The sequence below is a fragment of the Phyllobates terribilis genome, unplaced genomic scaffold (assembly GCF_046119375.1).
Source record: "Phyllobates terribilis strain yellow unplaced genomic scaffold, ASM4611937v1 Scaffold_9__5_contigs__length_417890890, whole genome shotgun sequence".
NCBI lineage: Eukaryota > Metazoa > Chordata > Amphibia > Anura > Dendrobatidae > Phyllobates > Phyllobates terribilis.
The window spans coordinates 53,844,888-53,872,840 of NW_027362769.1; the positions used below are offsets into that span (position 1 = coordinate 53,844,888).

General features: G+C 39.4%; 1 protein-coding gene across 4 annotated transcripts in view; it reads right to left on the bottom strand.

Annotated features, from left to right (window-relative positions):
- Window positions 1-2,670: 2,670 nt before the first annotated feature.
- CFLAR (CASP8 and FADD like apoptosis regulator) overlaps window positions 2,671-27,953 on the bottom strand; it is a 63,635-nt gene continuing 38,352 nt past the window's right edge. For all 4 annotated transcript variants that reach the window (XM_073646495.1, XM_073646496.1, XM_073646494.1 and 1 more), the window contains exons 4-10: window positions 26,855-26,990; window positions 24,986-25,065; window positions 23,783-23,813; window positions 21,348-21,379; window positions 16,816-16,900; window positions 9,711-10,218; window positions 2,671-6,147 (exon numbers count right to left, since the gene is read on the bottom strand). In XM_073646495.1, the coding sequence (XP_073502596.1) occupies window positions 6,030-6,147; window positions 9,711-10,218; window positions 16,816-16,900; window positions 21,348-21,379; window positions 23,783-23,813; window positions 24,986-25,065; window positions 26,855-26,990 (990 nt within the window). In that variant the 3' untranslated portion in view covers window positions 2,671-6,029. The remainder of the gene's footprint in view (window positions 6,148-9,710; window positions 10,219-16,815; window positions 16,901-21,347; window positions 21,380-23,782; window positions 23,814-24,985; window positions 25,066-26,854; window positions 26,991-27,953) is intronic.

The window sequence follows — 27,953 nt, forward strand, 5'->3', positions numbered from 1 at the left end:
CTAAAAGCTGGCCATATACATACAATAGCTGATGGACGCGCGCTCATATGTCCGACAGCTAGCCCTCCCGACTCCTCCAGACACATGAAAGTTTGCCTCACTGAGTAGTCAGATGTTTTCAAACTGAAAAACGAAAAAAGCCACTGCCAATGAGCTCTGGAGGAGGCTTATCTCCTGAAAATAAAAGGGTAAGGCGCTAAACTGCCTCAACCCTTATAACCCGACAGTCAGGAGCCCCCCAAACACATTGGACTATTGGTCCATTCCACAGATATCCGCGGGTTCGACTGACTTTCGTCTAACGTGTGTTGGGACCTTAAATCAAATGTGTTCCAACAGCAAGGATTGCTGCTAGCCCTCTGACCACATGAAACCTGGCCTGGGCTCAATCAATAACTTTCTCAAATTCTGTACTACATGCCTACCCTTCACAAATCCATATTTAGTGTGGAAAATAAGTATTTGATACTCTGCCGATTTTGTAAGTTTTCCCACCTACAAAAAATGGAGAGGTCTGTAATTTTTATCGTAGGTACACTTCACCTGTGAGACACAATCTAAAAAAATCCAGAAAATCACATTGTATGATTTTTAAATAATTAAATTGCATTTTATTGCATAGAATAAGTATTTGATCACCTACCAACCACCAAGAATTCTGGCTCTCACAGACTTGTTAGTTTTTTCTTTAAGAAGCCCTCCTACTCTGCACTCATTACCTGTATTAATTGAACCTGTTTGAACTCGTTACCTGTATAAAAGACACCTGTCCACACAATAAATCACATTCCAACCTCTCCACCATGGCCAAGACCAAAGAGCTGTCTAAGGACACCAGTCGCAAAATTGCAGACATGCACAAGGGTGGGATGGGCTACAGGAAATAGGTAAGCAGCCTGGTGACTGAGAAGGCAACAACTGTTGGCATAATTGTTAGAAAATGAAAGAAACACAAGATGACTGTCAATCTGCATCGGTCTGGGGCTCCATGCAAGATCTCGCCTCGTTGGGTTAGGATGATTCTGAGAAAGGTCAGGAATCAGCCCAGAACGAGAGGACCTGGTCAATGATCTGAAGAGAGCTATGACCACAGTCTCAAATATTACCGTTAGTAACACACTACGCAGTCATGGATTAAAATCCTGCAGGGCACACAGGATCACTCTACTCATGCCAGCACATGTCCAGGCCTGTTTGAAGTTCACCAATGACCATCTGGATGACCAGAGGAGGCATGGGAGAAGGTCATGTGGTCAGATGGGACCAAAATAGAGCTTTTTGGTATTAACTCCACTCGCAGTGTTTGGAGGAAGAAGAACCCCAAGAACACCATACCAACCGTGAAGCATGGGGGCGGGACATCATACTTTGGGGGTGCTTTTCTGCAAAGTGGACAGGACGACTGCACTGTATTCAAGAGAGAATAGATGGGGTCATGTATTGCGAGATTTTGGCCAACAACCTCCTTCCCTCAGTAAGAGCATAGAAGATGGGTCGTGGCTGGGTCTTCCAGCATGACACTGACCCGAAACACACAGCCAGGGCAACTAAGGAGTGGCTCCGTAAGAAGCATTTCAAGGTCTTGGAGTGGTCTAGCCAGTCTCCAGACCTGAACCCAATAGAAAATCTTTGGAGGGAGATGAAACTCAATGTTGCCCAGCGACAGCCCCGACACCTGAAAGTTCTAGAGAAGATCTGTATGGAGGAGTGGGCCAAAATCCCTGCTGCAGTGTGTGCAAGCTTGGTCAAGAACTACAGGAAACCTCTGATCTCTGTAATTGCAAACAAAGGTTTCTGTACCAAATATGAAGTTCTGTTTTTCTATTGTGTCAAATACTTATTTCATGCAATAAAATGCAAATGAATTATGTAAAAATCATACAATGTGATTTTCTGGATTTTTTTTTTAGATGCTGTCTCTTATAGGTGAAGTGTACCTACGATAGAAAATAACAGACCTCTTGTTGCTGGGAAAACTTACAAAATCGGCAGTGTATCAAATACTTATTTTCCCCTCTGTATACATATTCCAAAATTTCTGGAAGGATACTTGCCACCCTTGTAGGCAAACTTCTAGAGTATGTCTTGAAGGGAATGTCCACAACTTGGATTATCGCTTCTTAAATAAAGGATTCCCCAGGTTAAAATAAAATTATGAGGTACTCTCCTCTCGCACCACAGGGTTTCCCAAATCATAGTTATGCCACGTGAACACTGCAGTCAATCAGCGAATGGGTCTACAAAAGACTACAGTCATGTAAAATAACAAAGCAAAATAGTACTCGCACTCCTTAGGCCCAATTCCGGCTCTCTGCCGCTGTGCCAATCTCTGTGCTTTGGTAGTAATGGTGCTGTCTACATCGGCAAAGCTCCTGAGCTCAATGTTTGGCTGCAGTTGTAACGTGTCCTGTAGTTGTGACGAACCATCACAGCTAAAACACAGAGACTTGGGCAGCGGCAGATGAACTATCTGCCTTTATTACCTTACATGACTGCAATCGTTTGGGGACTATTTTGTTGAAGGTGGAAAACCCCTTTAATGTGAATTTTGAGCAAAGTTATTAACCTTTATAAGAAAGATTATAAAGATTTTTTATATATACACAGTGTTTGCAACATTCCAAAGTCAACCCACATTCATTTATAAAACAAAAACACAATCATGCAATATTAGAATATAAAAACTACACAATATTTAATTTTTATTTTATTTTTTGCATTGATGCATCTATATCATAATGCTAGGACACATAAATAATATCAGAGCTGCCTTAAATGTGTAACATGAATATTATCATTTGTAAAAAAATTTTTTTATTGAAGTACAAAAAAAATCTTCTAGTGTTCTATTGCGATAAGGAAATCCTATAAAGAAACAATGCACCGCCAGTGCCATAAAAAGCTGAACAGTCTACTGGCACCCAACTGAAAAAGAGCATTGGGAGGGGAGACAAGTCAATCAGTTGCCCTTTGCTGCAGCCATATTTTTATTTTTAAGCCTTTATTTTTTCAGAAACTTAAAAAAATTAATTAAAAAATGTGGTTTGTGTCACCATTTTCAAGACAAATAGCATTTATTTTTCTGTCAATGCAGCAGTATGTGAACTTTTTTTTGCGTGGCGCACTATTATTATTTTGTACCATTTTGAGTGCATGTGATGTTTTAATCGCTTTTTAATACGTTTGTGACGGAGGTACAGCAACTGAAATACAGCAATTTTAGCATTTTGATTTTTTTTTCTTTATGCTGTTTACTTTACAGGCTAAATCATTTTATGTTTTGATCCGACTTTTATGGACATGGCAATGCCAAATATGTTTCTTTTTTTTATTTTATCTTTTTTGTCTGAGGAAAAGGGGATAGGGATTTTTTTTTATAACTTTTTATTTTTTTTTTACTCTTTACTGGGGACTTTAACCTTGTTTTATATACTTCAATACTTCTATATAGCAGTAAAATAGTGAAATTGAAGATAGTAGCGGCATGGAACTTCAGTTTGCCCCTGGCAACCAATTGGCATCCCACAATCATATTGCTTAGGGGTCATGGGAGCCAGTGCACTTGCAATCAGTGATACTGTCAGTGACTGACAGCAGTATTTAAAATGTTTAAACAGCAGTGATTGGAGCTAGCTCGGGTAGCTTCAGTTACAAGCAGATGCCAGTCCTCTAAAACATCCAGCTGCTGCTTAGGAATCCGACTGAGTTCCAGAGCACGGTTCAAACTCCAAGACTTGACATTCACAATACAAGCTTACTAGATGTAAGGAAGAGGTTAATGAGAAAATATCCATCAAAATTAAATATAGTTTGCATATGATGCCCCGTTGCTAATCTTTGGACATTGCAATAATGTCTCCGTTTTTTTTTAGCGCTATCTAGATAAAGTAAAAGTATGCAGCAGACTAGTGGTAGTAAAATGCAAAATCTGATGAATATAGAAACACAAAACAAACTTCAACAATATAAAACAACAGTGGTTTTGTGCAAAATCCAATATATGGTGCTACGAATATTATAATTACTATGCACACATTTGTAGTTTTATCAGGGCATAGTTTATAGAAAAAAATACTTCCTATCTCTGGAGTACTTATGCGATTTCCATTTGATTGAGGCAGAGGGATCCATGAGAAAACTTTAACCCATTCACCCTCCGGGTCATTTTCCGTTTTTGCGCTTTCGTTTTTTGCTCCCCTTCTTCCCAGAGCCATAACTTCTTTATTTTTCTGTCAATATGGCCATGTGGGAACTTATTTCTTGCGGGACAAGTTGTACTTTTGAACAACACCATTGGATTTACCATATAGTGTACTGGAAAATGGGAAAAAAATTCCAAGTGAAATTGCAAAAAAAGCAATTCCACAGCTTTACAGGTTGTTTTTTTTTTAACACATTCATTAAATGCTAAAACTGACCTGCAAACTTGATTCTCCAGGTCATTATGAGTTTGGAGATACCAAACATGTATAGGTTCTTTTTTATTTAAGTGGTGAAAAAAATAATCCAAAGTTTGTTAAAAAAGAAAAAAAAAAGTCGCCATCTAGGGTAGGTCTACCCATTGGGGTAGATATGATTTTTTGATCGCCCGTTATTGCATTCTATTGTAATGTTGCGGCGACAAAAAAAACGTCATTCTGGTGCTTTTATTTTTTTTTCTCGTTACGCCGTTTACCAATCGGATTAATTCTTTTTTTATATTTATAGATTGGGCGATTGTGAACACAGTGATACCAAAGGGGTTAAAGTTAGAAAATAATTACAAGAGACACTGCTAAGAGTGTGAAAATATAGTGATACTGCACACAGAAAATGGTAATAAAGTTGTTACAATAGGTTTTTCGATGGCACCCTCACAATAATTTAAAATTGCCCGTTTAGATGCTCAATATTTTAGCAAAGCTTGGTTTTTCTTAGGCTATGTGCCCACGATGAAGAAATGCTCTGGATTTTTCCTGAGCGTTTCTGCATCTCCCTGCGGATTTTACATGCGTTTTTTCAGCCAGGGACAAGCATTTGTGAAGCATTTTTAGCAAGCGATTTCGCATGCGGGTTGTCAAGTGCTTTCCAAGAGATTTTAGCATCACTTGGAAAGTGCTTGACAACTTGGTCACACTATATAAATCCATGCAACCGGCATGGATTTTATATAGTGTGACCAATTTAATTAAAAAAAAGAATAAAAATGGTAAAAAATAAATTCATACAATTCCAGAGATGCAGCAAAAATGATTTTTTCAAAATACAGTCCCTTTTTTTGGCAAAAACATACTAGTTGTATATCAATCGTGTACCGTAATGTTTTTGCTGCATCTCTGAAATTGTATGAATCGTCTTTAGTCATGTGACAGGTCATCGCGAGCCACCGGGGAGCCAAGACGAACCGGATAGAAGACCGCCGGACATCAGAAGGTGAGTATAATGTGTTTTTTTATTTTAAATTCTTTTTTTTTTTTTTTACAGGTACTATGGTACCCGGGTCTGGAGGAGAGTCTCCTCTTCTCCAGACCCAGGTACCATCCGCACATTGAATCGCTTAATATCCACATTCAGTCATGTGGATATTAAGCGATTCAATGCAAGTCAATGGCGGCTAAATCGCTGCGATTCCGCAAAATAATTGTTAGTGCTGCGGATTTTTCTGCAATAATAATCCACAGCGGAAATTTCCGCAGCATGTGCACAGCACATGCGGATTATCATTGGGGAACATGGCAGACCTTCTACCAAGCGTTTCTGCGGCGGAATTGCCACTGTGGAAACGCTTAAAAAACGCATAGTGGGCACACAGCCTTACTGTGACAATTTGGTTGTCTCATCACATCCAAAATACCACATTACTGTTTTGAAAATAGTTTATTCATCTGACTTTCTTATTTGTAGTATCATCAATTGATTTATAAAAGAGTACACATATATTCTGACATCGTTTTTCAGATTTCATATTTTGTATAAATAGAAAAATAAATAAGATTACAAATATCATAACTTTTATAATGGTAAATGAGAGATACATGGCATGCTTATTTTCAGGCTGGATGTAGATACAGTTTTTTTGTCAGTGTATGCCTCAGCTGCAGAGAGTATCCGGACTTCTTTGCATAGATGATGCGATTGAGATCTGTGTGAATGTCTAGTAAATCCTTCCTGTAAGAAAACACAGTATTTGTGAGTAATATTAGTGATTATGACACAACAACCCCATTTTTTAACACTATCTGCTAATTGTTCCAAAAGTTTCTCCAGTTTTATGTAAATAAAGTCGGAAGGCGTATTTCAACATGAACACAATCGCTGGATCAGGTCCTCATGCCCTATTAAAGACATCCTTCACTCTAAATGGTTTGAATATAATGAAAACTAATGAAAAGGAAGTCTTGTACACATAACAAAGACCAGTTTGTGTATACTCCTCCTACCTTAGGTTTTCCTTGGAATCTTATGAAAGTGTTTAAAGAGGATCTGTCACCAGCTCAATGGTGGCCAGTTTTTTTTTAGTTTTTGTTTTGTTTTAAATCTGCCATAAGGTTGCAGAGATATGGGCCTTTTTAATTAGTGCTGATTTTTATGCCCTCTTTAAGAGGTGTAGCAGAGCAGCCTAAGGACACACCCGAAGAGAAACTGCAAGCCACGCCCCTTCAGTAAGGATTAAAAATTTGCACCAAATCAAAAGATTTATATTTCTGGAACCATGCGGCGGATTTAATAAAGATAAAAAAATAAATACTCTAGAGAAGCGGGACTAAAAATAAGAGCCAAAACTGACCTCCATAATTATACAGGAAGGGAACAGGACAGGAGACATTATTACAAGAAGGTGCAAAGATGGGGACACTATTACACATACAGTTATATGAAAAAGTTTGGGCACCCTTATTAATCTTAAGCTTAATGTTTTATAAAAAATTGGTGTTTTTGCAACAGCTATTTCAGTGTGATATATGTAATAACTGTTGGACACAGTAATGTTTCTGCCTTGAAATGAGGTTTATTGTACTAACAGAAAATGTGCAATCTGCATTCAAACAAAATTTGACAGGTGTATAAGTATGGGCACCTCACCAGAAAAGTGACATTAATATTTAGTAGATCCTCCTTTTGCAAAAATAACAGCCTTTAGTCGCTTCCTGTATCTTTTAATGAGTTTCTGGATCCTGGATGAAGGAATTTTTGACCATTCCTCTTTACAAAACAATTCCAGTTCAGTTAAGTTTGATGGTCGCCGAGCATGGACAGCCCTCTTCAAATGATCCCACAGATGTTCAATGATATTCAGGTCTGGGGACTGGGATGGCCATTCCAGAACATTGTAATTGTTCCTCTGCATGAATGCCTGAGTAGATTTGGAGCGGTCTTTTGGGTCATTGTCTTGCTCAAAGATCCATCCCCTGCGTAACTTCAACTTTATCACTGATTCTTGAACATTATTGTCAAGAATCTGCTGATACTGAGTGGAATCCATGCGTCCCTCAACTTTAACAAGATTCCCGGTGCCGGCATTGGCCACACAGCCCCAAAGCATGATGGAACCTCCACCAAATTTTACTGCGGGTAGCAAGTGTTTTTCTTGGAATGCTGTGTTTTTTTTGCCGCCATGCATAACGCTTTTTTGTATGACCAAACAACTCAATCTTGGTTTGATCAGTCCACAGGACCTTCTTCCAAAAAGAAATTGGCTTCTCCAAATGTGCTTTTGCATACCTCAGCCGACTCGGTTTGTGGCGTGCTTGCAGAAACGGCTTCTTTCGCATCACTCTCCCATACAGCTTCTTCTTGTGCAAAGTGCGTTGTATAGTTGACCGATGCACAGTGACACCATCTGCAGCAAGTTGATGCTGCAGCTCTCTGGATGTGGTCTGAGGATTGTCCTTGACTGATCTCACCATTCTTCTTCTCTGCCTTTCTGATGTTTTTCTTGGCCTGCCACTTCTGGCCTTAACAAGAACTGTCCCTGTGTTCTTCCATTTCCTTACTATGTTCCTCACAGTGGAAACTGACAGGTTAAATCTCTGAGACAGCTTTTTGTATCCTTCCCCTGAACAACTATGTTGAATAATCTTTGTTTTCAGATCATTTGACAGTTGTTTTGAGGAGCCCATGATGCCACTCTTCAGAGGAGATTCAAACAGGAGAACAACTTTCAAGTGGCCACTTTAAGTAGCTTTTCTCATGATTGCATACACCTGGCTATGAAGTTCAAAGCTCAATGAGGTTACAAAACCCAAAAAAGTGCTTTAGTAAGTCAGTAAAAAGTAGGTAGGAGTATTTAAAACAAGAAAATGATAAGGGTGCCCATACTTATGCACCTGTCAAATTTTGTTTGAATGCAGATTGCACATTTTCTGTTAGTGCAATAAACCTCATTTCAAGGCAGAAACATTACTGTGTCCAACAGTTATTACATATATCAAACTGAAATAGCTGTTGCAAAAACACCAATTTTTATAAAACATTAAGCTTAAGATTAATAGGGGTGCCCAAACTTTTTCATATAACTGTATGTCTTTATAGGATTTAGAAAGCTACAAAGGCCCTTATATCTGACCAGCATGGAGTTGGGGACCCCGGTGAAATGTTGCACTGGGGCTCATGGGACCCTATTTATGCCAGTGCCTGTAAGGTACCATCCAGTGAACCTGGTTGGTTGCAGTTCAGGTGCAGAGAGAATCAGTGAAGAGACCACAGTGTTGAATCAGTGCTACATCATCTCGATTCTAAGAATGCTAGAAATATACCACCACTTTATGAGCTGGAAATACCTCTTTAACCAGATGCAACTACTATGATTATAATAGCTACATCAAACCATCTGGGTAGCTGGAATAGTTTTAATGAATCTCATACTACATATAAAAGTTACTACATTGCATTTCTGTTAAGTTACTTCTAAAACTTATCAACCAGCTTTCTACCTGTGAAGGGGTTGTCTCATTTTGTTAAATATATAAAACTGCAAAACTTGAATTGGTAAAATTTGATGAAAGTACTTGTAAAAACAAGCTACATTAAAATTTACACCATCTTAAAAATCTTCTCTTTTCTCAAGAACAGAGGAATTATTAATTCTGTAGTTTACAGCTCATTGCAGAGGTGGCAGATAGAGTTTACAAAAATGTTTTGCAGGACACAAGTCCAGCAACCACATCGGTAGTCCATGGCTTTTGGACCACAGGCCTGTGAACATCCTCCTATCTGCCGGCATCCCCAGCTCCACATTTGATTAGTTGGCCCAACGTGAGATCATGCATGGCATGCCACAATGCTGACGCTGCACCTAATCTACTAATCAGAAGAGGAGTCGTGGATGCCAGCACGTAGGAGTAGGTTTGCAGGGCTCTGGTCCAGTGGGTAAAGACTACCAATGTGGCCGTTGCTCACTCCAGTGACCAATTTCCTAGGAAAGGAGCACAGACTTACAAACTTTGTTTTAGAGGTTGCAATTACTGCTTCAAAGCTGACTGGATTGTGTCAGTGTGCCTCTGTTTCCCAAATGCTCAGAGGCAGAGCTGCCTCTGTTTGCAGTATGAGTGCGCAGGGCAGGTAGGCGTGCACCCATGCTGATAGTCCAAAATGTCAATCATCAGGATCACACAGCTCCCCAGCAAGCAGTGGCATAACAACCCTTTAAATGACTATGCCAGCTGAATATACTGAAGCGCACAGTTTCTTTGCTAATAAACAAGGTATGTCTGTAATGTTTTGAGCATTACCTGGATTTCTTTTCGGCTAACAAATCCCTCAGTGACCTCAGGTATAAAGAAGGAGAGCCTGAAGATCTCTGCAGTTCCAACTCTTTCACTCTACAATGACTCCAAAAGATGTCTGCTTCATTGGGTATTTTTGAATGGTTCTGAATCTGTGGGCGACTTGCAGCACATTCTTTGTGACCATCCACTTCTACACAACCTTCCTCCTCAGTATCACTGACCAAATAGTTTTGAATAAAGAAGAGTTTGGGCTTTCCTCTGAGGTTTGGACATGATTGTCCTGTGAAAAAACTCTTAATTCTATCTAAAGAGAGACCGGGCAAGTCTCCATCTAAACAGAAAAGAGAGTCTGCGTTTCCACGACTAATAATAATGCAGGCAAAAATGTCATGATGTCTGTGCTGCTCCATATGTGCTACATCTTGAAGAATTGCTTCTACTTCATCAACTTTTTTATACATATGACGTTTAACAACAAAATTTTGAGACTGAAAGAGGGCTTCAAGCATCTCTGCAAAAGTAAAGAAACCAAAGTGAGCAGCATTAAAATTGACAGTGTATATAGAATATAATTATCTCCTTCAGCCCGAGCCACAAAAATTAAATGAGCTAAAGGTATGGTCCTTATACCAGAAGCCTGCTAATTTACATGCTATTACACGGATCACCCAGTTCAATACTGTGACAAATAAATGAAATCATCAGTTTCTGGTTAAAAAAAACAAAACAAAAAAAAAGCAGACACAGAGCTACTTCTTCATTCAGGTAGGTGTTTGGGAACTTTGTGAAGTCAGTAATGATTTCATAGGTATTTCCTGTGCAGGGAGGGCTTCAAAGCAAGTACATAGTACAGTTCTGCTTCTTCTTTGCATGGTGGTTTATCACTGGTAAATGTGATTATTAGGTCACCATGAATATGGAGATAACGAGGAACCCATAGACAATGTGTTCCCTGCTTACCAGTGCCCTCAGAGTAAAAACAAACACATAAAAATCAATACAGCAGGGCGCAAAAGAAAAGTATTAAACAAGTTACCGTATGTACAGTACAGACCAAAAGTTTGGACACACCTTCTCATTTAAAGATTTTTCTGTATTTTCATGACTTTGAAAATTGTACATTCACACTGAAGGCATCAAAACTATGAATTAACACATGTGGAATTATATACTTAACAAAAAAGTGTGAAACAACTGAAAATATGTCTTATATTCTAGGTTCTTCAAAGTAGCCACCTTTTGCTTTGATGACTGCTTTGCACACTCTTGGCATTCTCTTGATGAGCTTCAAGAGGTAGTCACCCGAAATGGTTTTCACTTCACAGGTGTGCCCTGTCAGGTTTAATAAGTGGGATTTCTTGCCTTATAAATGGGGTTGGGACCATCAGTTGTGTTGTGCAGAAGTCAGGTGGATACACAGCTGATAGTCCTACTGAATAGACTGTTAGAATTTGTATTATGGCAAGAAAAAAGCAGCTAAGTAAAGAAAAACGAGTGGCCATCATTACTTTAAGAAATGAAGGTCAGTCAGTCCGAAAAATTGGGCAAACTTTGAAAGTGTCCCCAAGTGCAGTTGCAAAAACCATCAAGCGCTACAAAGAAACTGTCTCACATGAGGACCGCCCCAGGAAAGGAAGACCAAGAGTCACCTCTGCTTCTGAGGATAAGTTTATTCAAGTCACCAGCCTCAGAAATCGCAGGTTAACAGCAGCTCAGATTAGAGACCAGGTCAATGCCACACAGAGTTCTAGCAGCAGACACATCTCTACAACAACTGTTAAGAGGAGACTTTGTGCAGCAGGTCTTCATGGTAAAATAGCTGCTAGGAAGCCACTGCTAAGGACAGGCAACAAGCAGAAGAGACTTGTTTGGGCTAAAGAACACAAGGAATGGACATTAGACCAGTGGAAATATGTGCTTTGGTCTGATGAGTCCAAATTTGAGATCTTTGGTTCCAACCACCGTGTCTTTGTGCGACGCAGAAAAGGTGAACGGATGGACTCTACATGCCTGGTTCCCACCGTGAAGCATGGAGGAGGGGGTGTGATGGTGGTTTGCTGGTGACACTGTTGGGGATTTATTCAAAATTGAAGGCATACTGAACCAGCATGGCTACCACAGCATCTTGCAGCGGCATGCTATTCCATCCGGTATGCGTTTAGTTGGACCATCATTTATTTTTCAACAGGACAATGACCCCAAACACACCTCCAGGCTGTGTAAGGGCTATTTGCCCATGATGGAGAGTGATGGGGTGCTACGCCAGTTGACCTGGGCTCCACAGTCACCAGACCTGAACCCAATCGAGATGGTTTGGGGTGAGCTGGACCGCAGAGTGAAGGCAAAAGGGCCAACAAGGGCTAAGCATCTCTGGGAACTCCTTCAAGATTGTTGGAAGACGATTTCCAGTGACTACCTCTTGAAGCTCATCAAGAGAATGCCAAGAGTGTGCAAAGCAGTCATCAAAGCAAAAGGTGGCTACTTTGAAGAACCTAGAATATAAGACATATTTTCAGTTGTTTCACACTTTTTTGTTAAGTATATAATTCCAAATGTGTTAATACAAAAAAGATAAAATAAGAATCCACAACCACCAATTTTAGACTATTCTAACCCGCTATATCTATGTTTGTCCCTATATAAAAAAAATGTCATCACCTATGTATGTAAATGTCATCACCTATGGGAATGTAAATGTAAATGTCATCACCTATGAAAGGAACAGAGGCCGCTATCTGCAGACCAGACATAACCTCAAGAGAAATGTGCTGTCTTCCAGGAGCAAAAATTAAAGATGTGTCTGACAGGATATCAAGACTCTTCAGACCTACAGATCACTACCCATTCCTGCTAATACATGTGGGGACAAATGACACCGCAAGAAAGGACCTGGAAACCATCTGCAGTGACTTTGAAGACTTAGGCAAGAAAGTGAAAGAATTGGGAGCGCAGGTGGTCTTCTCATCCATTCTCCCAGTGGATGGCCATGGAACAATGAGGTGGAATAAGATTCTACAGGTGAACAACTGGCTACGTCGATGGTGCCGTCAACAAGGATTTGGATTTCTGGATCACGGAATGAATTACCTATATGATGGACTACTTGCTAGAGATGGGGTGCACCTTACGAAGACTGGAAAACATGTATTTGGAAGTCGCCTTGGTACACTCAACAGGAGAGCTTTAAACTAGAATAATGTGGGAAGGGAAGCAAAAGGCCAGAAAAAGCCATACAGCTGACAAATACTATTGAGATCTCTGCTACTGGAAGTGGAAAGGAAGAACAAAGGCAAAAAAATTTAGATAATACAAATATGGGAGGAAGAGAAACCAATCACAAACTAAAATGTTTTTATACAAATGCACAAAGCATGGGCAACAAACAAAGAGAATTGGAACTACTAACGCAGGAAAAGGAATATGATGTCATTGGAATCACTGAAACTTGGTGGGACGATACACATGATTGGAATACAAGGCTAAAAAGATACAACTTATTTGCAAGAAACAGACTTGATAAACGAGGAGGAGGTGTCGCATTGTATGTTAGAAAAGCGTATATCTGCACAGAGATTGAAGCTTCAGAGACTGGGAGTTCTGTGGAAACTGTTTGGGTAAGAATACAAGGAGAGAATAACGGAAAGGACACCATTGTAGGCATTTACTACAGGCCACCTGGGCAAACTGAAGATATGGATGAACTCTTTATGTATCAAATGACCAAGTAATCCAAAAAATATGACGTAGTGGTCATGGGAGATTTCAACTATCCAGACATTTGTTGGGAATCTCTCTCAAGTAAAACTAACAGGTCAAGCAAATTCTTATCCTCTCTTGCTGACAACTTTATCTTCCAAAAGGTAGGAGAGAAAACAAGGGGATCTGTTACTTTGGATCTAATCCTTATAAACAGGGAGGAAATGGTTGAGGAGGTAAAAGTGGCTGGAACCCTAGGAGGCAGCGATCATGCTATTATAGAATTTTGGATGACTAGAGGAGGAAGACATGTGAAGACTCAAACTTCAAGGTTAGATTTCAGAAAGGCTGATTTTAAGCGACTCAGAAAGAGAATAGGAGGGATCCAATGGCTGGATGTCCTTAAGGACAAAAAATGTCCAGGAAGGATGGGAAATTTTTAAAAATGAGATTCTCAAAGCGCAATCGTTAACAATCCCGAAAAGTAGGAAGAATGAGAAGCATTTCAGAAAACCAGGATGGATGAACACAGAACTTAAACACATGCTAAAAAGAAAGAAAGAAATGTTTATCAAATGGAAAGAGGGAGGCATATCTAAAGAAGATTATAATGCAGTCTGCAGATCCTGCAGGGCACGTATCAGGTTAAAAAGAAAGGTAAAAAGAAAGAAAGAAATGTTTATCAAATGGAAAGAGGGAGGCATATCTAAAGAAGATTATAATGCAGTTTGCAGATCCTGCAGGGCACGTATCAGGTTAGCTAAAGTTGACAATGAATTAAGGCTTGCAAGAGATGTCAAAAGCAATAAAAAAGGATTTTGGGGGTATGTCAAAAGTAAAAGAAAAGTCAAAGATGCTATAGGATTTTTACAGGATGAAAATGGTGAAATGGTAAGAAAGGATGTTGAGAAAGTCGAACTTTTTAATTCCTATTTTGCATCTGTTTTCTCTCAGAAAGAAAATGTAACATCAACTGATCTTCACTGTCCTATTAAAGGAATAGAAGAATCCAGGTTATCTGTAAACAGAGAGATTGTGAGGGAATATTTAGCTAATATAAATGAGTTCAAGTCTTCAGGTCCAGATGAATTACACCCCAGAGTACTGAAGGAGATCGTAGAAGAAATTTTAGAACCACTCTCCATAATCTTTGAAAATTATTGGAGAACAGGAGAAGTCCCAGAAGACTGGAGAAGAGCAAATGTTGTTCCTATCTTCAAAAAGGGGAAGAAGGTGGACCCAGGGAACTATAGGCCGGTGAGTCTGACTTCTATACCAGGAAAGATCTTTGAACAAATTATTAAACAACATGTATGTAAATACCTGGATAAGAATGAAGTGATTAACCAGAGTCAGCATGGGTTTGTAACTAACAAGTCATGTCAGACTAACTTAATTTCCTTCTATGACAGAATCACTGACTGGGTGGATCAGGGAAATGCTGTAGATATAGTATATCTTGACTTTAGCAAAGCATTTGACAAAGTATCTCACACCATCCTTATTGAAAAAATGACCAAGTATGGAATGGACAAGGCAACTGTTAGTTGGATTCATAACTGGCTTAATGATTGGACACAAAGAGTGGTCGTAAATGGCTTCACATCCAGTTGGATGAATGTCTCAAGTGGGGTACCACAGGGCTCTGTCCTGGGACCTGTATTGTTCCACATCTTTATCAATTATTTAGATGAAGGAATTGAGGGTAAACTGATTAAATTTGCTGATGACACAAAGCTAGGAGGGATAGCTAACACTAGAGAAGAGAGAGAGAGGATTCAAAAAGACCTAAATAAACTGGAGCAGTGGGCAGTAACTAACAGAATGGTTTTTAACAGGGAAAAATGCAAAGTACTACATCTGGGCAATAAAAATGAAAAAAGCATATACAAAATGGGAGGAGTTGAACTAAGCAACAGTACATGTGAAAAAGACTTAGGTATACTAATAGATCATAGACTGAACATGAGTCAACAGTGTGATGCAGCAGCAAAAAAGGCAAATACAATTCTGGGATGTATTAACAGAAGCATACAGTCTAGATCACGTGAAGTCATTATCGGACTTTACTCCTCTTTGGTCAGACCTCATCTGGAATACTGCGTCCAGTTTTGGGCACCACATTTTAAAAAAGACATTGACAAACTGGAGCAAGTTCAGAGAAAAGCGACCAGAATGGTGACTGGTCTGCAAACCATATCCTATGAGGAACGTTACAGGATTTGGGAATGCTTGCAAAAAAGAAGACTGAGAGGTGACTCAATAGCTGTCTACAAATATCTCAAGGGCTGCCACATTGAAGAAGGATCATCTTTATTCTCATTTGCACAAGGAAAGACTAGAAGCAATGGGATGAAACTGAATGGGAGGAGACACAGATTAGATATTAGAAAAAACTTTTTGACAGTTAGGGTGATCAATGAGTGGAACAGGCTGCCACGAGAGGTGGCGAGTTCCCCTTCAATGGAAGTCTTCAAACAGAGGCTGGACAGACAACTGTCTGAGAAGGTTTAGTGAATCCTGCTTTGAGCAGGGGGTTGGACCAGATGACCCAGGAGGTCCCCTCCAACTCTACCATTCTATGATTCTATGTACCGAGGGTGTCGCTAAAGCTACAACAACAAAAGAAAGGAGATACACAGCTAATATAGGCCCTGTTGCTTAATCACTAAGCAAACCTGAAGTATAATAAGAAAAGAAAGCATTACATAGCCATAAGCACACCTGTGTAAAAGTATATAAATGTTATTTGGACCAAAACATATGAAGAAATAAAACCAATTAAAACCAAGATACCCCCAGAATACTGACATGCACAATAAATAAAGTAGGTAACATGAAAATGTAAAGCAGGGGTCCGTAAAGTATAAATATATATATAAAAAAAGACCATAAATCAGAGCAGATATACGTAAATATATCCGCAAAATCTGAAAAAAGCACCCACAGATACACAAAGATGTAATTTTATATATATATATATATATATATATATATCAATCACCTTATTGATATATATATATATATATATATATACACACACACACACACACATACATACACACTTTACGGACCCCTGATTTACATTTTGGTGGTTCCTATTTATTGTGCATGTCCAGTACAATATATATGAATAGGGTTTTACAAAACCCTATTCACCCTTAGTGGCTATGTGCATACAAAGTTTTCCTTAGGAGATTTTGGAGCAGAAACGGAGAGGAAACTCTTCAAATCTTCCTCAAAAATGCAAAACTCAAAAACATGATAGTTCTGTTCAGCTTTCTCTCAGCAAAAAGACTGTGTGACGGGCATGCTGTAGATTTTTGATTCAACGCCATGTCTACAATATTTCAGAAATCCTGAACTTTCTGTAAATTCAGAAAAATAATGAGATAATAAAGAAGAAACTTACCAGCATCATTCCCAACACAGTCAATTATAACACAGAAGCCTCCGTGGTCTTGTCTTACTGGATATCTTTCTTCATGGTCTGCAATCTATAAACAATAGGTATATGGAATTACAACTGTTGTTTGATTTATTGTGTCACTTAAATTGGTTTCATCTTGATGTTGTCAAATATGGTCTCTCTGCACACTGACATTTAGGTTTCCATTTTTACAAATGCCACGATAATTATTACAAAGCTTTAATGATCCTTTTTTAGAACTGATCTTGAAAGACCCAAAATTGATATAATAGAGCTTCAAAAGAGACAAACAATATGGCTGCACTGGTTGCTGCAACAGTTTAACAAAAAGAAAGAAAGATGCCCGTTTCTCTTCATTCCAGTCCGATGTCAGATCGTAATGCATAGACTGGCCATGGCTCTCCCAACCTGAGCGCGACCACTTCATATATTTCAGCGCAGCTGTCACGCTCAGTTCAGGAGACGCGCGGTCAGTCCGTGCATTGCGATCCGAGATTGAGACGATGATCACGGACATCTGAAAGAACCCTTAGGGGTTAAGACAGCTGTAGCAGGACTAGGTTTGGAATAATTCTTGGTTTACATGCTAAAGTAAATACTGTAATAATGGCCCCACATGTACATATTGATTTTCATTTAGTAGGAGGCTTGGTTATAGTCAATGTAAGCTGGTCTCCTACATACTCACAGGCAGCTCTGTCTGTGCTCAGGATAAATGCTACACAGGGAGAATATTACAGAAAATCAGTTTTACTCTTCCTACATACAGTTGTGCTCAAAAGTTTTCATACCCAGGCAGAATTTTTCCTTTCTTGGCCTTGTTTCAGAGAATATGAATGATAACAAAAAACTTTTTCTCCACTCATGGTTATTGGTTTGGTGAAGCCATTTATTGCCAAACTACTGTGTTTTCTCTTTTTAAATCTTAATGACAACCAAAAACATCCAAATGACCCTGATCAAAAGTTCACACACCCTTGTGATTTTGGCCTGATAACATGCACAGAATTTGACACAAATGGGATTGAATGGCTACTAAAGGTAACATCCTCACATGTGACCTGTTTGCTTGTAATCAGTGTGTGTGCATCAAAGCTGAGTGAGTTTCTGGGATCCAGACAGACTCTTGCATCTTTCATCCAGCCACTGACGTTTCTGGATAGTGAGTCATGGGGAAAGCAAAAGAATTGTCAACGGATCTACAGGAAAAGGTAGTTGAACTGTATAACACAGGAAAGGGATACAAAAAGATATCCAAGGAATTTATAATGCCAGTCAGCAGGGTTCAAACTGTCAATCACAAATGAAAAATCAGGGGCTCTGTAAAAACCAAACCATGGTCAGGTAGACCAACAAAAACGTCGGCCACAACTGCCAGGAAAACTGTTCGGGATGCAAAGAAAAACACACAAATAACATCAGCTGAAATTCAGGACTCTCTGAAAACTAGCGGTGTAGCTGTTTCAAGATGCACAATAAGGAGGCACTTGAAGAAACATGGGCTGCATGGTCGAGTCGCCAGAAGAAAGCCATTACTGCGCAAATGCCACAAAGTATCTCGCCTACAATATGCCAAACAGCACAGAGACAAGCCTCAAAACTTCTGGAACAAGGTAATTTGTAGTGATGAGACCAAAATTGAAACTTTTGGCCACAACCATAAACGTTACATTTGGAGAGAGGTCAACAAGGAACACCATTCCTACTGTAAAGCATGGAGGTGGATCGCTGATGTTTTGGGGATGTGTGAGCTACAAAGGCACAGGAAACTTGGTAAAAGTTGAAGGAAACATGAATGCAGCATATTATCAGCAAATACTGCAGGCAAATTTGCATTCATCAGCCCGGAAGGTGCGCATGGGACGCACAGTTCATGCTAGACACAGCCCAGGAATTTATAGGAACTGGAGGCTTTTTGCCAAGAAGAATGGGCAGCTTTACCATTTGAGAAAATAAAGACCCTCATCCACAACTACAACAAAAGACTTCAAGCTGCCATTGATGTTAAAGGGAGCAATACACGGTATTAAGACCTGAGGTGTTTGAACTTTTGATCAGACTCATTTGGATGTTTTTGTTTATCATTAAGATTAAAAAAGAGAAAACACAGTAGTTTGACAATAAATGGTTTCACCCAACCAATAAATATGAGTGGAGAAAAAGTTTTTTTGTTATCATTCATATTCTCTGAAACAAGGCCAAGAAATCACTAATTCTGCCGGGGTATGTAAACTTTTGAGCACAACTGTATATGCAGCTGGCTGTAACAGCAATTATGTTGTGAATGTGAATATTTAGGTGACATGAAATTAAAAGTAATTTCCAAGATAACACATTAAGTATGTATTTTATCCAAAATAAATGTACTCGTGTCTATCATGAACTTTGGTACAAGTCTGGAAAAAAAAAAGTTTGGCACAACTCTGGAAAACACAGTAATTGTTCTCTGTCCTAGTTAATTCCTGCCCAAGAGTCAAAGAAATGAAACTTGGACTTCATGCAGCTTGGAATTCCCCTTTGCACACAGCATAGTTATGCTATCTCATACAGACACCCACACAGGCACACATCCGGAACTTTAACTATTTCATAGCTTCCAAACAGAACATGAGAAGTTAACAGTTGAAACTATACCAAAAGCCAAGGAACTGTATCGGCAAGACACCTTAATAGAAGATTTCTGTAACAACGTCACGGTTTTCTGCCTCTACGTAGGACTGTTAGCAGTCTGACACACACCTCTAAGGCTACGTTTCCACAATGAGCTTTTGATGTTGCAGAATTTCTGCATCTAATATGTAAAGTAAGTTACTTGCATATTTTTCATTGCGGTTTTGAGTCTGTTTTTTAATGCTGCGATTTTTGACACTCTTTGGTATCTCATTCGTTATATAAAGCTTTGTTTTAGATACTTTCTGGTATTTGGCTTTGACAAAACTTTATTAATATAGCAATGCGTGGATTACATGCGCTTTGGTGCATTTCCACAGCAGAAACGCACTAAAACCTCATATGTGTTTTTTACCTGTGAATTTTCTGCATCAAATGCAATTCTATGGGCAAAATCTACACAAAAAACTCAGCGTACCCGCAAAAGAAAGTGACATGGTGCGGATATGAAACATGCACCGCAGATGAGCTTACGTGGAGTAAAAAAGAAGCACAGAGGGCAGGAGATTTCTATAAATCTCATCCACTTTGCTGGAACTGCAAGACGCTGCGTTTTTGAAGCAGTGAAAATGCACAGCATCAAAAACGCACCAAAAAACTCACCATACCCACACAGCCTAAGGGCTCCAAAAGTCCAATTTTGAAATTACGAGAAACAAAATAAGAAAAAAGCATTATCATTAAAAAATCAATTTATTCAGTCTCGAGTATGAGCACCAAGCACAGAAATCCCCGCACTTATACACCTTGGCTGCTATCAATGAGGTTATTAATAGTTGTCTCAGGAATGTTCTGACAAGCTGAATCCATTTTGGCACACAAATCATTGCTCTCTTTGCAATTGCCGACTAATGACTTACCAGATGTGTGCGATGGGAGACAAGTCCAGAGATGCTGCAGGCCGTAGAAGCACACTTAGGCCATGCAGGCTGCTTATAGCAGCACAAGCAACATGCGGCCTGGCTCTGTGGTGTTGGAAAACGGTTCCTGGGAGAGTTTGGAGCTTTGAGCTGTTAGTGTACCTGGACTGAAGACTAGAGTAGTCCAGCTGACGTACATTATACCATCCCAAACCATGCTTCCGGGAGTAGGGCCAGGGTGGGGTTCCTTTGTAAAACCTTCTACATTAACCTCACGCCACCACTCTCAATGGCTAACATGGTACAAAAGAAGACCACAATGGAGGCTGGCATGGAGGTCTACTCTCTTCAGCGACGAGTCCTATTTTTTTCTTGGAAGCAATGATAGCCGGAGATTGGTTTGGGGACAATGGAGGCGACACCATGCAGAGGCATTCATGAGAAAATATCACACTAGTCCTACTCCTGGAATTATGGTGTGGCATAATGTAGTTAGATCTCTTTAGTCTTCATTCCAGGTGAACTAACAGCTTGGGCTCACATTGATTTGATTGTGGAACCATTGGAATGACCATTTCTCCAAAGTGTCCTAGGAAGTGTTTTTCAATTTGGCAACACCAGGCCGTATGTTGCTCGTGCTACTGTGAGCAGTCTGCATGACCTAAATGTGCTACCATGGCCTGCATCGTTTCCAGACTTGTCTCCCATCGAGCACATCTTGGATGTCATTGGTTGTCAATTACAAAGGGATCTTGATGATTTACCCAAGTTCATTCTGCATGACAGAATATTCATCAAACAACCATTAATATCCTCATTGATAGCACCCAAGGCATATGCTAAATATAGATTATAAGTGGCTAAAAGTATTAATAATATAGTAACCCTAGGACAATTATCAAACTTTTGACTGACAGTTCTCCCACCCTTCCACTGCTCCCCGATTTCAAACTCTATAAAAATGGACGTTGGCTAATCAATTACCTGAAACAGGGTTTCTTGTACAGGAGTTGCATCTACATTGAGTATGAAGAAGAAAGACAATCAGCATTTTAAACATGCAAGTAAGTAAAATTCTGCATTATAGTTAACAATTAGGGAGCCTGTACATGTAGCGCTTCATATCATGCAGCCAAGAGTTACAAGTTTACTGCAAATTGCTGCAGTTTTACAAGTTTTGTGGGTTTTCAACACATAACTTGAACAGCTGAAGTGCATAGTTTTAATGTGCTTCAGTTGTCCAAGCCACATATCCAAAAATCAAACTACAAAAGCCACAGCAATTAGAGGAGAAACAAGTGGGATTTTTGTTGAATAATTCTCTGGTGTACATCAGAAACTGCTATGTGTACCGATATCAGTCAACATTCTCATTACTCACGGCTGTGCACCTCACTTGGTAAAAAAGGTTGTACCATAATTATTACATTTCTGTGTTAGATGAGGCAAAATAGTAATAAAACTATTAATGTATCGTATTCCTATATTATTACACTTACTGTGTTACACTACACATTTAAGCCTATTGTACACATTTGTATGTTCATTAGTGTTGAGCGAGCTCGTTTAACCCTTTAAATGAGCACACTCGGGTGCTCGCTGAGTATTTTCGGCGTGCTCGAGATCTATGCTTGAGCTGCCGCGGCTGCATGTGTCGCAGCTGTTAGACACATGCATAATAAATAGAGATCTGAGATTTGTTTCCATTTTGACAATGAAAAGTCATTTCCTTTGCTCAGTGTCAATAAGGCTCAGGTAAATTCAATATTGTTAATTAGACATTAGAGATTCCAAGGGGTGTTAACACATTTTAATGCCAATACACTGTGTGCAGAATTATTAGGCAAGTTGTATTTTAGAGGATTATTTTTATTATTGATGAACAACTATGTTCTCAATCAACCCAAAAGACTCATAACTATCCAAGCTTAATATTTTTGGAAGTTGGAGTGTTTTTTTTTTAGATTTGGCTATCTTAGGAGGGTATCTGTTTGTGCAGGTAACTATTACTGTGCCGAATTATTAGGCAACTTAATAAAAACCAAATATAATCCCATCTCACTTGTTTATTTTCACCAGGTAAACCAATATCAGTGCACAAAATTTAGAAATAAACATTTCTGACATGCAAAAACCAAAACCAAAAAAATTAGTGATCAATATAGCCATATTCTTTATGATGACACTCAGCAGCCTTCCATCCATAGATTCTGTCAGTTGCTTGATCTGTTTTCGATCAACATTGCGTGCAGCAGCCACCACAGCCTCCCAGACACTGCTCCGAGAGGTGTACTGTTTTCCCTCCCTGTAGATCTCACATTTTACGATGGACCACAGGTTCTCTATGGGGTTCAGATCAGGTGAACAAGGGGGCCATGTCATTATTTTTTCTTCTTTTAGACCTTTACTGGCCAGCCATGCTGTGGAGTAGTTGGATGCATGTGATGGAGCATTGTCCTGCATGAAAATCATGTTTTTCTTGAACGATACCGACTTTTTCCTGTACCACTGCTTGAAGAAGTTGTCTTCTAGAAACTGGCAGTAGGTCTGGGAGTTGAGTTTCACTCCATCCTCAACCCGAAAAGGTCCCACAAGTTCATTTTTGATGATACTAGCCCATACCAGTACCCCACCTCCACCTTGCTGGCGTCTGAGTCGGAGTGGAGCTCTCTGCCCTTTACTGATCCAGCCTCTGGCCCATCCATCTGGCCCATCAAGAGTCACTCTCATTTCATCAGTCCATAAAACCTTTGAAAAATCAGTCTTAAGATATTTCTTGGCCCATTCTTGACGTTTTATCTTATGTTTCTTGTTCAAAGGTGGTCGTTTTTCAGCCTTCCTTACCTTGGCCATGTCCCTGAGTAGCGCACACCTTGTGCTTTTTGATACTCCAGTAACGTTGCAGCTATGAAATATGGTAAAACTGGTGGCGAATGGCATCTTGGCAGCTTCACACTTGATTTTCCTCAATTCATGGACAGTTATTTTGCGCCTTTTTTGGCCAACACGCTTCTTGCGACCCTATTGGCTATTTGCCATGAAACGCTTGATTGTTCGGTGATCACGCTTCAAAAGTTTAGAAATTTCAAGACTGCTGCATCCCTCTGCAAGACATCTCACAATTTTGGTCTTTTCAGAGCCAGCCAGTCAAATCTCTCTTCTGACCCATTTTGCCAAAGGAAATGAAGTTGCCTAATAATTAAGCACACCTTATATAAGGTTTTGATGTCATTAGTCAATACCCCTCCTCATTACAGAGATGCACATCACCAGATTTACTTAATTGGGAGTTGGCTCTCAAGCCTATGCAGCTTGGAGTAGGACAACATGTATAAAAAGTATCATGTGATCAAAATACTCATTTGCCTAATAATTCTGCACACAGTGTATATGAGAGAATGCAAACAGGAAAATCTTACCTTTTTTGCTGCTGGCTGCTAATTGTGGATTCTAACATGAAAAAAGAATGAGAATGAAACAGGTATAATAATGAAATAAAATAAAAAGATACTTCAAAGGTATATGCGCTGCATTAATTATGAACCATGCATCTCATGCAGCATACACCTCTGACTTCCTATAACATTGTTTTAAAGGGAATCTCCGTCTTTTAGCATAATGCATTTTTATGTTCAAAATTCAGTTTTGATTATTAGCTTAAAAAAGCCTTCAAAACCGGAAAGCCCCTGTCCCCGGCTACAGCTTGTTTTAAAAAAACAAACAACCTCTACTTTACTCACCCTCCCGATCTGAGTTTCCAACACTGTTCTAGATGTCTGTTATTGTGCGCAGCGCGGACATCAGTAACTGGCTGCAGCGCAGTCAACGTGACGCCAGCGCTGCAAAAAATAACGGACACCAGGAGCAGCGGTGGAGACACACTCCTGGCCCTGGAAGGGTGAGTAAAGGACAGTTTGTTTGTTTTTTAAAAACAAATTGCTGCCGAGGAACAAGGGGTTTTCTGAAACCGGGTTCATAGCAGGCAAGGTCCAAACATGCTGGTTACCTGCACTGTCCACTATCGGTTAGGAGCTTATGAATACCGTCTTGAAAGGACATACGCCTCTTTATAAATGGGTATTTTCAGATAGTGCTTGTAAAAACAAACTCTTTTGCAATGTATTACTTGTTAAAATTTTCAGCCATTCTTCAGATATTAACATTTTTCTTTTCTTTTATTTACAGCTTGTTGTTTTGGAGAACGGCACGTTTTACTATTTGAGCTTCTAAGCACTATTTGGAAATCCTACAAGCAAAAACTGTTCTTTTATTTGCAAAAATCAATGAGCTGGAGCTTTTTTGCTACAGATAATCATCATCACAGATTTTTTTTTACCATGTGAATAGTAATCAAAATGTTAGATAATATAAAGTACACAGTGAAAAGATTTTAAGTTCAAAATAAAATATATTCCATTTCTTCTAAAAGCACTGGAAAGGCTGATAGACCAAGGAAGATTCCCAAATGAATAAACACAAAATGCTGAATTAGGTATATAGAGTGAATATGTTAGTAAACAAAATTGGATGGAAAAGCAGGGTAAAAAAATCAAGCAAAATAAAAAAATATCATGGCCTTCACCAACCAAGAAATGTTTCTCGTATCTTGCTGGAAGACTTACCGTAGGACCGGTTAATCTATGAAAAGAGGCAGATGCTGGAAGGGCATTGACATATGGACCACCAACACAGACAGCATTATCTACAAGACAGCAATGAATCTATAAATAAAACTGAACTGTTTTTAATAAAGATTTCAACTTCATTTAGATCATCACAAGCAAGTCGAGGATTTAAAGGGCATCTGTCAGTAGAATCAACCCTCCTAATCTGTCTATATGGCCTTGTAGGTCATAAGAAGATGAATAAAATAACACTCAGATATCTGTGAACCGTTGCCTTATTTCAGAGAAATCCACGTTTTTCTTAATATGTAAATGAGCCATTAAGACCTATGGACTGGACAAAGATCTCCCTGAGAATCTGCCTCCAGAGATTATGTTAAAGTAATTGCAGCGTTACCAGTGTGAGACATATAGATCAGGAGAGCAGACTGTCACTCATTACATGTCTCACACTGGTAATGCCCACTTTCATTTAAAATAAGCTCTGGAGGCAGATTCTCATATAGATTAGTGTGGGGCCCAGAGATCCTAAGAGCTTATTTACATACTGGGAAAAATGCTATGAATAAGACATCGGATATCAGGGTATCATTTCTATAACGTGCACGCCCATATAGATGGCTTAGGAGAGTTGATCCTACTTACAAATTCCCTTTAATACATACTTGAAAATCTCTGTTGATGTCCACCATCCTTCAAACCTACATCCAATTCTTACATAAAATGTAAATATCATGTCAGAGACAATTCCACCACATACCTCCCATCCCTGCCTAGAGACCCTCGCATTTCAAAAAGTTACATGAAAATTTAGACAATATAGTCAAACTGATTCAATTTACTACAGCTACAACGGCAAGACACTACAACACATCCCTGGTCATTTTTTTTTTACCATGGCCTTATCACCCTCTATTAAAGGGAACCTGTCAGGTCCTATCTGCCCTCTAGACTGCACCCAAAGCGTTGTTAGTGATGCAATGTGCATCACTAACCAGCTGTTTTCATGAAAACTGGTGCAGCTATAATGATTTTATAACGTTTAATATACTTAGATCCTACCTGCCTTTTCAGTCATATGGGCGTGCTTGTCATATTCAGTCACGGGCGGGCGCAGCATTCACTCACTGCTGGCGCTGCCCATGTATTTGAATCCTGCTCCCGGCAAGCGCTGATATTGTGGGGCGCAGGCACACTTGTATATGTCTGGCCGCCTGAGCAGTGTGATTACCAACTTCACTGCGCATGCGCTATGTTGCGTTATGTTCCCTGCGCATGCGCAGTGAAGCCGGTAATCACACAGCCTCACTAGGCATGCGCGGGGAATAGAGCATCATAGCGCATGAACAGTGCAGCTACGAACTACACAGCTTCACTGAGCATGTGCTATGACGCGATATGTTCCCCGAGCATGCACAGTGAAGCTGGTAATCACACAGCCTCACTGCGCAGGCGGCCAGACATATACAAATGCACCTGCGCCCTACAATATCAGCGCTTGCCGGGAGCAGGATTCAAATAAATGGGGGGCGCCAGCAGTTAGTGAATGCTGCGCCCGCCCATGACTGAATATGACAAGCACGCCCCCATGACTGAAAACGCAGGTAGGATATGAGTATATTAAACGTTATAAATCATTATAGCACTAATTTTCATGAAAACAGCTTGTTAGCACCAATTTTCATGAAAACAGCTTGTTAGTGATGCACATTGCATCACTAATAACGCTATGGGGGGAATCTAGAGGGCAGCTAGGTCATGACAGGTTCCCTTTAAAGTTACAATATTACAACATAAACATTTGAGCCTATAGTAATCTAAGGAATAAAAAGAAATGAAACATGATCTATCACGGCCGTCCGTTACCTTTCTGTTGGAATTTAAGAATTCTTTTTTTCAAGTCGACTCTGTGAATAGTTTGGAACATATTTTCTAACATATCTAAGTTACTTGGCGTTACTAGTTGATTCTTCTCAAGCTCCACAATGAGAGATAAGAATGTCTGAGGAAAAATGGGAATCATCAAAATAATTTCATTGCTAACTCACTAAATCCAGCTGTAAAATGAAGAGCAGGCGGCACAATGTATTACACATACAGTGCATTATATATCCATACAGCTGAAGTTAAAAGCTTACAAATATTTAGGTTGAAGTCAATAACCCCTGGAGTTGCGGACAATTTTACATTTTACATTTTTCCCCTTCACCTTCCAGTCATGACTATTTTTTTTGCCTGCACAGCAAAGAATATAAGACAAGTTGGTGTTCTGAATAACACCATTCATTTTATCATATACCATACTGAAAAATGGGAAAAATAGGAAAACAAAAAATACATGAATAAATAACAAATAGTTTTGTAGGTTAACTTTTTGGTTTTATTAAAAATTGCCATATGGGTGAAAAGTGTTACTCTATTAAATGTTTAGAATTTCACTTTGATGGGATTCTAATGAATGAAATACACTATGTAAAGTAAAAGATAATTCCCTCACTCATCTTGTTATTTAATATGTAAAGTCAGTCAATATTTCAGACTCAATGGATATTACTGCAATGCAGACAGTATTACTAGTCTATGATGTGAAATTATTCCTATATTGTATATTGGACACCACCAATTACAATAAGGTAAAGCAGGGACGAAGCTAAAATTGCTAATATAGCCTCCCTTACATGTTTCGCCCTAGCACAGGCATTATCAAGGGTTTTTAGGGGCTCTAGCGTGGAACACCATCATTCGCGGTTATGTATAGACCGTGAGCATCCGCTTATTTTTCATCCAATCCTGTATGTCTTTTGTTAAAATGGGTATGTTTGATTTGAGTGGCATAACTGGTACCCTATCGGTGTTGCTATCCTCATGGATAGGAGATAACACATGATTGCAGTTCTGATCATGTAAATCGGAGCTTGATTGCTTCGCTAGATAATTGATGTGCAAGGCTGTGCTCCCAGCTCAC